Source organism: Melampsora larici-populina (assembly GCF_000204055.1).
Source record: "Melampsora larici-populina 98AG31 unplaced genomic scaffold MELLAscaffold_6, whole genome shotgun sequence".
NCBI lineage: Eukaryota > Fungi > Basidiomycota > Pucciniomycetes > Pucciniales > Melampsoraceae > Melampsora > Melampsora laricis-populina.
The window spans coordinates 2,157,752-2,173,877 of NW_006768770.1; the positions used below are offsets into that span (position 1 = coordinate 2,157,752).

The window sequence follows — 16,126 nt, forward strand, 5'->3', positions numbered from 1 at the left end:
TGAGTCGAAGAAGAACGAAAGAAAGAAAGAAAGACAGAAAGTGCGTTGAAATGAAAAATGGTATTGTTGAATATGTACTTTTTTTTCAGATCACATGACTAAATGTTACATAGCATACATATAGCTGACCTAATCCTCCATAATTTTTTGTGGTCTTCAAATTTTTGACACAACGACTCTGAAGCTTGCCTGCTTGATCGTGGGTCAAAGAAAACCAACTCAACTCAACTTGCCTTTCCTTCCATCCTCATCAACCCTTCGCAACATCACATTCTCAAAACATCATCAATACCCTCACTTCTCGCTTCTCACTTCTCATGGCTCGCTCAGATAAAATCAAAAAGCATCGAACAATGGAGACGGATCCACCTCACTTGGCTTGTATGGGAGTCAAATCTATTCCTGCTCTTTCACCACAAAACTCGAACCTCGACCTCATACCACCTACTCTCAGTCCTATCTCAGAGGGTTCTCACTTTGATATCTTGGCTCATCGTTCCTCTGCTCAACGGCTGGACAAACACTCGCGAGCTCAAGACACGAAGGCTATGGTACATCGTTGTAGATTCGTTGATTACACACCAGGAAGTATTACTGCATTGGCTTGTACTCCCTATACATGGGATCCTTCGCCACATTTTGGATTCCCCGAAGTGGGTGAGAAAAGTAGAGGGGTTCTAGCCGTCGGAAGGGGCAATGGAAACATTGAGATTTGGGTTTGGTTACCGGATAGCATTGGACCAAAGCTTGGAAAAAAGAAGTCGGGTTCTTCTCAGGGTTGGGTACTCTATCGGACTCTTCCTGGTCATGTACCATCGGAATCAACAAGTAGTAATACAAAGGCTGAGTCCTCTTCTGCTTTGGCTTCGAAAATCGAAAATTTGGTCTTTGCACATCAAACTACTGAGGTCGACCCTGATAACGAAGATGACGAGCCTAATGAGAAGATCAATGAGTTGACTTCAGCTTTGCCTCGACTTTTCGGAAGTAATGGTGGCGAGGAAGTCTTGGAATGGGAATGGGATGGTAGTCAAGCTGGTATTATCAAAGTGAGTTCGAGTTTTTACTCTTTTACAACACATGCTACCATACATATCACGCATCGATCTGATCACCACTTGATATCCTACACAGCGCACGCTACCCATGCCACCTTCGATTGCAGTCTGGTCCCTGGCTGTTTGTCCACAATCTAAGACTCTTGCAATCGGATGCGATGACGGTGTGATCAGACTGGCTACTATAGCGGATGATCAACTTGAGTTTATTGGCAAACTTGATCCATGCAAATCTCGCCTTCTCAGTGTGGCTTGGGGTGTACTGGATCCGCCGGCCAAGTCTAAAAAGACTATTGGGCGCAATCAAGTTGAGATGCGCAACTCAAATATGTTTTTGGTAGCAGGATGTGGGGATTCTGCTCTTCGTAAATGGAACGTTAGCACAGGTCGATGCGTCGGCAGGATGACCGTTGATAAACTTCACGGAGAACCGACTCTGGTATGGACTGTGGCGGTAGTTGGGTGAGTGCCCTTCTCTGTGCATTTTGTATATTGCATCAGTTCTAATACCCTCCCTGATCTTTTTCAGGAAATTCATCGTATCTGGTGACTCAATGGGAAACATAAACTTTTGGGACTCCAAGTCATGCGCCCGAATACAAAACATCAGAGCCCATCGGGCTGACATACTCTGTTTGGTTGTTTCACCCGATGGAAACGATGTATTCACCTCTGGTATCGATCAGAAAACGTGTCAGCTCACTCTGACCAACAAAGGCCAGGAGGGTCAACCCGATTTTTCCAAATGGATCATGTCTGCCTCGCGACGTCTGCATTCACACGATGTTAGAGCACTTGCAATCTCGCCTCCCTACAAGATTCCTACCCTCGTTCTCGACCCTTCTTCGTCAGAAAGAGTTCCACCAGCACCAGTCGAAGTGCCCGTCCTTATCTCTGGAGGTCTCGATATGACCCTCGTTCTGTGCCCTGCTGCCTCGCCTACTACAAGCTTTTTCAACCCCTTAACCGGAAGCTCGCAAGCTCCCCCAAATCCAATCTCAGATTCGGTGTCGCTCTTGTTTGGGGATTCAATACAACGCAAAGTATCGTATGTTACTCGGCGAGCGCCAGCCATTCAGCTCAGCACCGGGGGTCGTTTATTAGTTTGTCGTAAGGATCGTAGTATCAGTATTTGGCAGTTACGATCTTCAGCTTCTTCCTCTCTCACTTCTCCTCTGAATAGTGTTTCTGAGCCTGAAGAGAATGATGACCCTTGGCGGCAAGTGATAGATATGGATTTAAAGGTAGGTTTTCATCCACCCTATCTATCGAATGTTTTTGATCTGTGTTGAAATCGGATCTCCTGTATTTAGTTTCAGACCAATCTTGTGTCATCAGCCGTATCGCCTGACGGACGATGGCTCGCCGTGTCTGATCTTTATCAAACTAAACTTTTCATCTTACAACGGACTACTGATGGAAATCTACAACCTCGGCGGGTGAAGAACTTTGCACCTTTCCATACCATCAAACACCCAAGTCAAGGCGCATCTACAATGCATTTTTCGCCCGATTCTACTCGCTTAGTACTGGCCACCTCCTTCACTAGCCAGGTGGTCGTGGTAGGCCTTGATGAAGATTCTAAAGCGCAAACTCGGGTTTTAAGAGTCTTCAATCAGCATCGTACTCATCTACGCACTCATCAGAGTGATCATCGGATTGTGATCACCCCACCAAATTTATCACTTGCTTCACCCACACAAGATACTTTCGATGAAGATGGTACCCAGACTGATGACCTGACTTCAAGCAGGAACACAATCACCGCGATCGCAATTAGTTCTGATTGTCAATGGTTGGCTAGTGTCGATTCAGCACAAGTTCTACACGTCTTCAATTTAGATCTCCTGAAGGTGAGTCACTTCAATCATTCCTGCTAGTTCAAAAACTTGCGCTTACTTCGGACATCCTCTGATCAATCTTTGTCTATCGATCCTCTTAATTTCTAAAGCATCACTGTATACTCCCCACGCCTCCCCTCATCGTGAACTGTCTATCATTCTCACCCACAACACCCTCTACGCTTGTTATTGGCTTTGCCAACAATACCCTGCAAGTGATGAACGTTGAAGACCGCAAGATCCCAGAATGGGCACAACAAGTGTGCGCCAATCCACCGTATAATTTAACACAGTTACGTGATCCGATCATGGGGATCAGCTTCGAATCTCACGTGGATAAAGATGAGCGATCAATAAATGGATGTAACTCATCCATCAGCTCTGATACGAAGTCACATCTCCCACACGTCTTTCTCCTCTGGGGAGCTACCTGGACAGCTAAAGTCACATTACCAGATCATCAAAATGGAACCAGTTCCTCGCGTCAAAAACGTCCACGTCGGCTTGTGGATCTATTAGCCACAGGTGAAGATGAAAATCAAACTAATACTAATGGAGCAATCACACCAAGTGACGTGGCTTCAGTAAAATCTAATACTGAACCCGTTGTGAAACATTTCGTTCAAGTTAGTCATAAGTATCAACCGATCCTTTTGTTAGATTTTATTGGTCAAGATGAGATGGTGATTGTTGAAAGACCATTCTTTGGATTGTTGGCAAATCTCCCTCCGGCTTGGTCAAGAACTGGAGCATATGGTACTTAGAAAAAACAATTTTAATCAAACCATCAGAGTTGGACTATGCATCAATCAATGAAACAATGTGACTGTTCTATAAGGTTGAAGAAATAAAAATCAAGACCCTGAACTATCATCCAGAAAAAAAACCTTTAAGGGTGTTTACATGTTTTGTTTATCTTTTATGAATCTATTTTTTCTATTTAGTAGTGAACACCGTCCTTTTTCTTTACTGTTTTGAATGTTAGACAACATTATAAAGGGATAGAATGAGATTTTTCTTCTGAAAGTAATGTAATTTGGAGATGATTTTTTGAAAGTTTTTCTTCAAATTATTCATATGACTTTTTCACTTGGTTTGCCTAGAAAGTTTATCATTTGCTTTGAGTTTCTTGTCTGTAAGTGTGCTCACTACCAGAATAATTTAGGTACTAGATGGTTTGGCTTTGATTTTGGTCTCTAAACTTGCAATTCTTCTAATTCAACGAATGCATCCTACGAATGAGGAATATGTATCTTATAATGGTCTATAAGCAGTTGATTGGCAATCTCTGCATGGTACACTTTTGTTGGGATTTTACCTCTGGCTCAAGCTTACAAACGCAGTGCTATCCTGAGTTCCATTGAGCCTTCTTCCTGCAGGCTTACTGCGCTCTTGAGGTGAAGATCTTTCCTCCAAGCATTCGTCAGGTATATTACCCGGTCAGCAAGGGACTCAGTGGGGTTTGGTGATAGAATAGCTGGCCGAGCAAAACAAGGGTAAATATGACCACAGGAAGACAGAAATCCCCTTTCGGTGTCCTCTCCACAAGTGTATGTACAGGCGTGAAAGTAAACAGCAACGGTTGACAAATGAGTGGTACAGATTGAGCATGATTGGATAGAGTGGCATCCCTAACCCTCTTCCAAGCTCAGTCTGACTCGGGGCAGGATTTTTCTCTCTGACCTTGTTCATCCCCTCCGAGCGACTCTTAACTCATTCCTGCTCGAGCCAGCTAATTCCCCAAGTCACACACTGGGATGATCACGACGAGTGGGCTGCCAGATTTAGCGAAATCTCTCCCGACCTCACTGCACGTCGCTTGCATCATGACCCCGCCTGGTTGACGGTTACGAGGCGCTTGGAGTCGCTCGAATCACCGAATGAGGTCTTGTTCTCATCTTGTCATTCCGAAACCAAGCACGAACGCTCACCGATGAGATGTGCAAGTCATGCCAGCATGAGACACTTCTACGCGAATGCCTGGATTGCCATTTGTGACTTATGTCTGACAGCAACGGTCGGGGTCGATGGCTCGAAGAGGACGTCATAACATCATTCTTGTTTTGTGAAGCAAAGGTTTCAAGGTTCTCATCGAGGTTTCGTCTCGACTGAATTCGACTTCACTCTCATGTGTGCGAGGACCGACTTAAAAGCAATCATTCAACCTCAGATCCACAACTGATTCATGTCTTATGCGCCAGTCGGTGCCTGGATCTTTCATTGAAGAAAAAATTAACTCAGGAACTCGCCCAGGCAATTACGCGACGAAAGATAAAAGATTCCAAAGCCTCAAATGTTGACTCCCCGAATCTGTTCATCGATCGCTCTACGACCCACTTTCTCAACGGCGGTTTTACCTAATCCAACATCAGCTTTACAATCCAGGTCAGGCTGAAGAAGAATATACTGCTTCGATCTTCATTGCCTCTTCTGCTTCTTGGAACTCGGTCGACTCGACACTCATCTTTTGCTGCCTAAGCGCAGCCCGCGGTTGTAATCGCTGTTGGACCACAATTTAGTACACTCGAACCATATCATATGCCCCAACGTATTCCGTATCAGTGCCTTCAAAATCTCTTCAAGTCTCCAGGTTCCACTCTGTTCGAACCGACAATATTACGCGCGAGGTAAACCTGACGAAGCGCTCAAAATGTGGCTCACGTTGGAACAAACGTCCGGTAGGCAGTCGCATTTCGTGTCAAGAGTCTTACTATTTGTCCTTAGCTAACCTTACCATTGCCTACCCCAGACGCCTCCGCTACCCTCGTCCCGACATGGCGAGGAAACTCTGCGATTGACCCCTCAGACTACGAATCAAACGTGAGAACTTTTGACCAGCTCCTTTGCCTACGCGTTCATACCTGTTGAAATCGAATTCACTAGTGGCTATCACTAACGCATCGTACGCTTTCATTACCTCGACCCACCGATTCTGAATCAAGGCTCACGTTTCTTCTACTCAGAACTCACGCCGCCTTTCATTCACATCACCGCTCCTCAATCACAACCTTCAATTATCAGCAAACAGGCAAACACAGCTGCCACATTCCTCCACTCTGTCATTTTCACTCGACCCTCAACCTTCGGGTAGCCGGAGCTCTTTGGCTCTCCCACCCGGTCATCATGGGTCACCGTCGATCCCACCACCTTCTCCGCGCGCGCGTTTTGCGGACAATCCGATCATAGGTCCCACCAGGGGTCCCTCGCCACAGCTTCATCGTCGGAAAAGTGCTCTGAAATCAAGTTCGTCCATATCCAAAGGGACTTCGCCCAGCCCGCTAGTCAACAAGACCCACCTCGCCCTACAATCACCCATCCCATCCATTCTTGATGCGCATGTCGATTTTTCGACACCAGATCAAAAACAACGACCTAGGACACTTTCCGTGATTCTGACAAGTGAGTCGGGTCGGCTCTTTGCCCCTCTTAATTAAATGCACTTGATCTGAAATTTACTCTAAACGAGTTGCAGGTCCGAACAACTCGGCCAACCGACAGCGTGCGCATAGCATGTCAGATCTAAGTCCGATAACACTCTCACCTGACCCAGATACTGTCGCGGCTGAAGCTTATGAAAAAAAGCGCATCGAGACTCTCGCAACCTCCAATCCAAGCATTCTTGCTGGGTTCGTGGTAGGAAAAGATGAACTGTTTAGAGAAAAGGCTCGGAAAAATCTGGGGTTGATTCACGTGCAAAACACTTCTGAAGAATCACATCTAGCAAATGAAACAGAAGAAAGTCAAGAATCTCAATTTGAGCGACCGCTTTCGCCATCTTCATCAACATCTTCATCGTCATCCGCTTCTTTTGACATGTTTTCAACTCTGACTGGTAACAATCGCACTGGCTCCGATCAATCAACATCTCGACCAAAATTTATGGTCAGGCCCCTCAAACTCAGGCCTCACGTTTTGCCACCATCTCTGGCAGCAGAGCCCGACGACCCTCCCAAGTCACCAGCATTTCCTTCACCTAGTCCTCGAATGGATAACCAAGTTATTCCTTCCGAACCTCGGTCTAGTATATCCGGGCGTAAGCGGAGTGGAACATTGGTGGTTCCCAAAAAGAACAAATCGACCCCAGCCTTACCTCTAGAAGGATCGTCGTCCGCGCCCTGGATTCCTCCCGTACCTCCTGTTCCCAATCTTGATCATCTACAGGCGCCTCCGCCGCGACCACCTCGTAGTACTCGCCGCAATAATCAAACTCTTCCAAACACTGAAACAATAAACAAACAACCTATAGATTCACGAAAGATGTCGCATCGAGACAAAGAAAACATTGCACCCGAAAATTTCAACCCCGATCCCTCAATCAGCAGAACTTTTCAGCATAGCACTTACGCTTCTTCCCAAGCCACGCTCCCTCCCAAATCTCGCGAAGCCGTGCCCAAACGTACCAACTCGACCAAACATAGGCCAACGCCCTCAACTTCGTCATTGACTAGTGCGTTAACCTCTTCAGATTCCAACTCGACTTTAGGCAAAAAAGGCACCCCCACCTCGTTGATGCAGCCGCAGCCGCAAATCATATCAAGTACAAGGTCATCACCCGCAGCCCCAATTCAAATATCAAGGCACGTACACAGTTCAGTACTCCAAGAAACACAGAAAAGTGGTCTTGGTCTCCACTCAAGCAGATATAACATTCCACCACATTCCAGCCCACACCGAATGCATCAAGAAACCACGTCTGGAACCAGTCAACATCCGCAGCAACGTAGCCAACCAGATGCCCCACTCCACGACCTTTCCACCTTATCCAGCGGTACCGATGATGATGACTTTCAAAGTGCCGACGAAGGCGATGAGAACTTCTGGCATGATCCTGATCCTCACGAACCTGAACCGTCGAGCAGTTCCTTGTGTCCTTCAGATTCTTTATCGAACAACCGGAGCATTGCTTCGCATATTCGGATTGATCCTCAGAAAGCCAAGCTTGCTACTGAAAAGTCACCGTACTCGCCTGAAATGATGAGTCGTGATCCAACTATCAGTGGCTCTTCTTCGTTAAACTCGCTGCAATCTCCATTTGAAAATTCATTTGGAAAATCTGCAGGGTACCATTCGAATTCGACCCATTCTCATAATCTTTGGAATCCACCTTTTCGCAGCATGCCTCATAATATCATTGGTGCATTCCCACGCTCTGATAGTATGCTCAGTTCATCTTATTCGATCGCTGCACTTTGCCAAGGCCCTCAGCCTCACGATCCTCTCGAAGACTCGCTCACATCTATGGCAGAACGAAGTGATAGGCTACTCAGTGACTTGGTCTCCGCCGAGCGACCCGCTACTCCTAAAAACGTTCAGTCTCACTCCAGTCCTTCATCGAACTCCTTGCTACAAAAAAATCTCCCTCAGAAGAATTTGTCAGCAACCCCCTCCGATCCCGCGTTCGAAAGCCCACGGCCGGGTGTCAGTGAACGGCTTTTAACACCATACTCAGCCGAGAGGGGTCATCATCGGCCAGATTCATTTATCAACTCGGATATCTCGCGTGCTTCTTCGATTGAAGGTCTGGCTGCCTTGAGAAATGGCAACAGTCCCAAGGTTGATACCAATCTCAAAAAGTCTAATTCTCGGTCCTCCCAGCTTCGCCAATTTTCAAATATTCTTACTGGACGATCTAGGGAAAGTTCAACTGACGGTGATGCAAGTTCTCCGCGCCGTGCGAATTCTAAAACATCTACACGTAAAGTGCATACACACAACCGTCCTAGTTCTATCGCGGTCCGATCCGAGGCTATGCAGACACATGCTATGGTGATGCCTCAGACATGGCGCGCATCAAGTTCACCTGATGAGTACGAAGCATTGTTGAATGAATATGGGCCAGTAGAGATTCGCCGACAGGAAGTGATATGGGAGCTTTGCGAGACAGAACTTACATTTGTCGATGGGATGAGACGCGTGATCGATATCTTTGCTTCACCTCTACGCACTCCGCATGGGACTTGGATTGACGGTGTGCCCACTATCGTAGCCAAGCTCTTAGACTGGCTCGAAGACATAGTGAATCTTCATGCAGAGATAGCTGCCATGGCCGAACGATACCGGCTTCGACAGACACATGCAGACGGTTTGGTCTTGAGGATTGCAGATGCCTTCTTGAAGTTTGTACCACGTCTGGAGGTTCATCAAGCGTATTTGGTTCGGTTTAGTTTAGTCATGACTTCTATCGAAGATATGACTTGTGACCTCGAAAGTGACTTTGGGGAATTTGTGAGGATGCAAACTTCGTTGCCTGAATGTGGACATATGAATCTTCCCAGTTTCTTGCTTAAACCGGTTCAAAGGCTGATGAAGTACCCTTTGTTTTATAAAGTCAGTTTGATGTTATTTTTTCTGTTCAAATGATCAAACGTTTCATTCATGTGTTGACTGGTGTTTGTTTTCGGTTTTCCTCAGCAACTGTGCGACATGACCCCACTGAATCATCCCGACCACATAGCAACTTCGAAACTCTTACGTGCTACTGACTCCATAATTCGCGTCTTGCAAGAAGTCAAAGGAAGGGAAGATGAATATGAAAATTTAAAGGTACTTCAAACACGCATCAAAGGTCTACCAGTCGGGTTCCAATTAGCTCAGCGGGATCGGAGGCTTCTCGCTCAAGGTCTACTACGGCGTGTTCAAGTCTCCTCACGTGAACTGGCCGAGTTAGAGTCGGATCGCTCGCACATCAATAGAAGACAGCTGCGAACTCGTATCTCCGTCATTGGCACTTCGCCTTCGCATTATCCTACCACCGTGCACTCCGCCCGACCACTCTCACAGACCTCGGATCACAGTGAATTTAGTCTGAATAGTATACAATCCAAAAGCTCTACATCTTCAGCATTTGAGCTTTCTCCAGCAAGAAGATGGGCTGGGAATTCAGCTCCCTCATCCGATGAGCTCCCACCACCACTGACACCTACTTCATCAGAGTTCTCACCTGGATTCCCACTCAAGAAGCTATCTAGTCCTATGCCATCTGAGTCACTTTTCAACCTCTCAAACCGTCGAGATCCAACTTATAATCTAAAATCAGAACATTCACCTGATCCAAGAACGCGACAACGGACTATCACCGCTAGTAGATTGATGAAACGTACTAAGGAATCGCCTATACATGTCTTTGTATTTTCAGACTTGATTATCTTGGCTACAAGGCATAATGACGGAGTTCGATTGATCAGATCAACTAAGATCCCTGTAAAAAAGAAAGAACAGATGACACATTACTGCGCTTTAGAAACGATTGGGTTATCGAGGCCATTGTTAGTGGATGACGTCTCGGGTGAATTAGGTAAGAGCTCCCTTTCCTTTTTTTGATAAAAAGTCTCAATCAAAATGCTGATTAATCTACCATATGCTTCATATAAAACAGGATATGACCATTTGATCAGAATCAGCGCATTGCCCATATCCGCAAAAAGCGCAAGTTCGAATGTCAATGAACAGGAAGCTGGTACGACGGTCTTCCTCACGTTTCCTGATCGTCTACCTGGCTCTCGGTACCCAGCGTCTCGGGAAGTGATCCAAAAAGAAAAGTACAAATGGCTCGCAGCTCTGGATCAGTCACTAAGATCGCCTCTCAAGATGAGTGATCCAGAAGGAAAATCAGATCGAACGATGACAAAGACAAGAACTCCTTCAGATCCAGGTCTATGGAATGCACCGATGGACGAACAAGAAAGAGAAGAAAGAACATGGTGGATGGAACGACACCAGACTGTTAAACGAGAGATGGAATTAGAAGCTGCTAGTAATGATGATCATCTTGATGAATCTGAACAAGATAAGAGACGACAGTCTATCAATCAGACCAATGGGAATCATGTGAAATCGGTAATGAATAAAGAATCAAGAAAAAGTTTGCTAATTCAAAACAGACAAAGAGATAGTATGAGAGTAGTCAGCTCAAGTTTAGAAAACCCTGGACTTGGTTTAACATTAAACTTTCTGTAGTTAAAAAAATCAATGGGGCTGTAAATATAGATTGTTCATCATGATCATCATCAAGAAAACATGTAAGTTGTATATGTACTGTATATTTCATAATGCTTGGCTTGGGGAGTTGTGCTGGTGTCTTGTTTTGCTTCAAGTCTTCTTTCTCCCTCTCTCTTTCTTTGGATTTATTCATCGTTCTTCATCTGTGCTTCTTTTAGCTTTTTTACGATATCCTGCACTGCGGCAACTTCATATACCTTTAATTAATCATAATGCTCGTCAAGTGAATACAATTCAACCAATTTTTTATTGCAGTGTGCGGATGGCTTTCAGCTATCAAGATTGCCTCGTGTGAAATATGTTTGTGAGGTTTTTTTGTTGTTGCCGTACAGACAAACTTGCAAGATACGTTTAGCAATTGAAAAATGATTTGAAGTTTCAACGTGTTCCCCTTGGTGCTTTCTTCTCGACAAATGACAGATTCGACAGAATCCCTCTCATCAATGTAGGGTGAGATGAACCACTTTTTGGGAATGTCACTATAACCGAAAGAACGCCGAAATTTCAGAAAGAAATCATTCCAAAAGAAGTTTGAATTTTTGCTTGATGTGAACTTCTATTCACACAATAGCCGATACATCATGGATGTTTGATGGTTTAGCTTGAGTTGAGAAAATGTTGGTTTCACATTCGCACCATGAGAGGATACAAGATGATCAAGCTTGTGAGTGCTGTTTCCGAGTCGGATCATAGCGGGTGATTTATGACGGATCGACAACGTAAAAGATTACATACATCCGAGGATTTGTAAATTCGTCATTCAGGTCTAAACTGAGATCACTTCAGCATTCTCCATATCACTCTATCCAACCAAACCTTTTCAACAACAACCACAACAACAACACAGCTTTACCAAACTGATTTCAATTAACCGTCTTCGATTCCCTCGGGGTTACTTGTCTCTTCTTTCTCCAATAGCCATCAGAGCTGTTACCCCATTCACTCCGGATTTAACTCCATTCCGAGATCATCCAGTTTCAAAACCTTTCAAAAACCAATTCAACACTTTCACTAATACTAAAATGGCACCAATTCCAACCGATGAAACTAAGCAGAAATCACACAGTCAAGTTAGTCTTGATTTGATTTGCTCCACTCTTTTACTGCTCAGTGAATTGACATCATATCTTTTTCTAGGTCGTGATCATCGGTTCTGGTCCCGCGGGACATACGGCTGCTATTTATTTAGCTCGTGCTAATTTGGAACCAATCATGTTTGAAGGAATGTTGGCTAATGGCTTTGCTGCTGGTGGTCAACTTACCACTACTACTGATGTTGAAAACTTGTAAGTATGTTGATTTGATTGGAAATACCGCGGAAGGACCACCCAATTCTATTCTCAGGGGATTAGGATCATCTCAACTGAATTTTTTTTGGCGTTTTTTCTCATAGTCCGGGATTTCCAGAGGGTATAAGAGGACCAGAGATGATGGATTTATTTAGAGCTCAATCAGTTCGATTTGGAACTCAGATATATACAGAAACGATTTCAAAGATCGATTTATCAAAAAGACCATTTAATTATTGGAGAGAAGGATTAGAAGATAAAGATCCAGAAACGGCTGATGCGATTATAATTGCGACTGGTGCATCTGCTCGTCGATTAAATTTACCTGGTGAAGAAACTTATTGGCAATCAGGTATTTCAGCTTGTGCAGTTTGTGATGGTGCAGTTCCAATCTTTAGAAATAAACCTTTGGCTGTCATTGGTGGTGGTGATAGTGCCTGTGAAGAGGCTACTTATCTTACTAAATATGCTAGTCATGTTTATGTCTTGGTGAGGAAGGATCGTCTTCGAGCTAGTAAAGTGATGGCTAAACGATTAATCAATCATCCCAAGGCTAGTACCAACTTTTTGTGTGACGACTGTCATCCCAGATCCGCACGACACTAAAGTTTCTCCTTCGCTACAAACAGGTCACCGTACTCTGGAACACTGTTGCAATTGAAGCTAAAGGTGATGGCGACCTCCTGCAGTCTTTGGAGATTCAAGACCTAAAGACATCGAAACAATCCAACCTACCAGTCAACGGTCTCTTCTATGCAATAGGACATGAACCTGCCACAGCTTTAGTACGAGGTCAATTGGACACAGATGAGGATGGTTATATCGTCACCAAACCTGGTACATCAGAAACCAGTGTGAAGGGTGTCTTCGCTGCAGGTGATGTACAAGATAAGAAATACAGACAAGCGATCACAAGTGCTGGAACGGGTTGTATTGCTGCACTTGAATGTGAGAGATACTTGGCAGAAGAAGAAGCATTAGATAGAGATGGTGAATTGGTGACACCTACACCAGGGTAAGTCTCATCTCTTTTATATCTTGAGACATTTTGACTTTGTGATTCTAATGAGTGATACTTCATGTCTAAATGATTGGTTGTTTTAGATACCTTGGAACGGATGATCCAAAGGCGTAAGATAGTTCGAGTTCTAATATCATTCTGGTCCAATGGACAGTTTAAGAGTATCATTGTCCTTTTCATTCGTGTCAAAATCATTTCTTGTCATTTAACGTACTTCAAAGAGCATACTAGCCTCATAGTTGGTTGTAGTAGCTATAGATCTTCATTTGTTTTTGTCTGTGAAAGGATAATTGTATACGATTTCTTGGTGACGCTCATCACTGAATATAGCTGATAGATTGAGCTTGCTCAAGTGCCACATCTCCGTGCGGGTGGGTTTGTCATAGACTGGTTTTTCACTCGGAGAGTGTGTTGTTTGGTTGCGCTCCCCCACTGCTAACAACTTGCAGGATACATGGTGATGTGTGTGGAGACTTGACTAGGCTGTATGATTATCTCTTCATTATTAATCCAGCAGAAATGAGACAACATCACGGATTGCTAGGCCAGTATATGCTCGAGTCCAGATGCTGCATTACCTTATTTGCAACTTGTAAATGTCAGTATACCAACATGAAGCTCTTGGTATATGTGTGCATGTAATTGGGAGCTTAAGAGATACATCAAGAGCAATGAGAAGGTGAAGTTTGTAAAAAACACCACAATCTCTGGTCAAGCTGTCCAAGCTGTCAACAGCTCGCACCAAACGGGCTAGGATGTTTGAGCATCCAGATTCCACAACTGTGCTGTAAATTTGTTTTGTACGGAGGGCCACACAGATTGTTTAGGGAAGCCTTTGAGGTATGAAATTTGAATCATGTGCAGTTGTGTTTCCCTACAGTACGGCTTGGGGAGAATCTCATTTTACCGGTCGGAATTTATGGGACAAGTGAGGTACAGAAGGATTTAGGGTGCAAGCAGGAAAAGAACATCTTTGGCCTATTTTGGCTTGCACATAGAGAGTCACCTTAGCTAAGTACAGCCATTTCAAAAAAGACTGACAACTTTTCTTTGGAGAAAGTTGTCTTGGCAGCAGGTAAAATCAGACAAAAAAACTTGAATATGCAAGTTTATTCTTTTCTGTATTCTTCCAATCAATGGAGAGACAAAACCCGGGCTTTGCACCTTGACAAGATTTTCAAAAAAATCAATCTTTGTTGAAATGGTTGTATATGTTTGGGGGTCAGAGCATCCATGGCTGTGCCGTAAATTGGTGATGTACAGAGGGTTGCACAGATTTTTTAGGTACATAAGTGTTGGAGGTATGAAATTCAAACAATGTACAGCTGTGATTCCCTACAATATGCTTTTTGTTATGATGTGGTGTAATTGTCACTGAGTGTGTAATGTTTGTATGACATCATAGCTTGTATGCTAATACTTTTCTCTATCTAAAATAGTCTTATATCTTATTAGCATAGATACTTTATCTATTGTAGAATTGTTGTTAGATCGGATTGGTTCTTCCTCACCTTTCCTATATGTTCTAACATCTCTCTTCTAGTGAGAATCAATCTTATCAGGTTATGAGCCCACCTCGGTGACTCTATAAGATTGCACTCTCGGAAAACCGTTTCGATAACTATCAACAAACTTTAACAAGTATAGTTCGAAACTGTCTAGAAGACTGTAAAGGAAAAGTCCATCTGATACAGACGAAAAACTAAATCGATCGTCAGAAATAAACTCCGAAACCCTAAAAACCTCTAGTTTACCACTTCTCTGTTTTGATCTTCGATAATCTTCATCATCATGTCTGCACCAACTTTCACATCTGGTGAGAAGGGCAAGTCGCCCGATTCTTCGTTAGCACCGTCATCTGCCTCTAGACCAGCTGGTCGTCGAACCGAATCTTTGATTCAAACTGAAAGCAAAGTATTGCCATCCTTGCAATATTCGAATGAGTGTTTAGAGGCAACTGGAGTTAAGCCATTAGAAGCTCCTGGCCCAGAATCAAACTACCATCAATGTCAGTTTGTAATGGGGACAATAATCAGAGGATCAAGTTTTGGTTATGTACTTCGGGAAAATCAACTGGTACCTCTTCCTGCATCTGAGGAACATGATCGATGCAAAGTATCTGCATTGATACTTTGATATGTTCATCCTTCGAATTACAAATTTTTGTCATCGTACGAAGACGATCCGAGAAGTCAGTGGAAAGCTCTGCGTGAAGCGCATCAAGATGCTTCGTCAGGATCCATTATGTATTGGCTTAAAAAGTTAGTCACTGCAAAAATGGGTGATCTGAGTATAACGGAACATCTAGAATCAATGTCGGCGGATTATCAGAAATTCAAATCGTTGGTTACTCCTGATAAGCCACTCACTGCCGATACTGTCTTCGCCACAGCAGTTAGTCTGTCATTGACTGCTGACTGGCAACCAGTCTTAGCTCCATTACTTCAACGTGAATCAGTCACATTGACTACTATCTTGAAAGTGCTTCGAGAAGAGGCAACGAGAAGATCGATTTCTTCTGAGGAAATAGAAGTCATAGCAGCTGCTAAGGATGGAAAGTCGAAAGATGTATCATGCTCTCATTGTTCGAAGCCTGGTCATGTGATGGAGGATTGCCAAATTTTAAAATCAAAGCTGGAAAAGTACAAGGTTTTGAAGGCGGAAAAAGCTGAACAAGATACTCCAAAGTCTAAACCGACAAAGAATCAAGTGAGAAGATCGAAGGCAGCAAAAGCAAAAGCAGCTGCTATTGCCGAGCTCTCCTCTGCTTCAGAAGCTTCGATTAATATCAACTCTGAAATTTCTTCTGCCGCTGTAATCAAAGCGTCGTTGGGAAAACCACTGGATGGCTAATCGACTCGGGACATCTCAAGTTATGACTCCATGCTCAGATGTAGTACCAGAAAGAAACTGACGATA

General features: G+C 44.0%; 3 protein-coding genes across 3 annotated transcripts; all 3 read left to right on the forward strand.

Moving 5' to 3' along the window:
* Positions 1 to 208: 208 nt before the first annotated feature.
* On the forward strand, positions 209 to 3,961 carry MELLADRAFT_115600 (uncharacterized protein; the record flags this gene model as incomplete). Its single annotated transcript, XM_007406448.1, has 5 exons — positions 209 to 1,049; positions 1,135 to 1,520; positions 1,588 to 2,302; positions 2,372 to 2,911; positions 3,010 to 3,961. 5 exons carry the CDS (start codon positions 318 to 320, stop codon positions 3,661 to 3,663), a joined length of 3,027 nt encoding a protein of 1,008 aa, XP_007406510.1.
* A 7,732-nt stretch (positions 3,962 to 11,693) lies between these two features.
* Positions 11,694 to 13,522, forward strand: MELLADRAFT_76992 (uncharacterized protein; the record flags this gene model as incomplete). The annotated part of the gene is made up of 5 exons (XM_007406449.1): positions 11,694 to 11,967; positions 12,035 to 12,183; positions 12,291 to 12,738; positions 12,816 to 13,201; positions 13,291 to 13,522. The coding sequence occupies 5 exons, from the start codon at positions 11,920 to 11,922 to the stop codon at positions 13,319 to 13,321; spliced, it is 1,062 nt and encodes a 353-aa protein (XP_007406511.1).
* A 1,476-nt stretch (positions 13,523 to 14,998) lies between these two features.
* MELLADRAFT_103678 (uncharacterized protein) lies at positions 14,999 to 15,343 on the forward strand (the record flags this gene model as incomplete). Its single annotated transcript, XM_007406450.1, has 1 exon — positions 14,999 to 15,343. One exon carries the CDS (start codon positions 14,999 to 15,001, stop codon positions 15,341 to 15,343), a length of 345 nt encoding a protein of 114 aa, XP_007406512.1.
* Between the last annotated feature and the right edge of the window lie 783 nt (positions 15,344 to 16,126).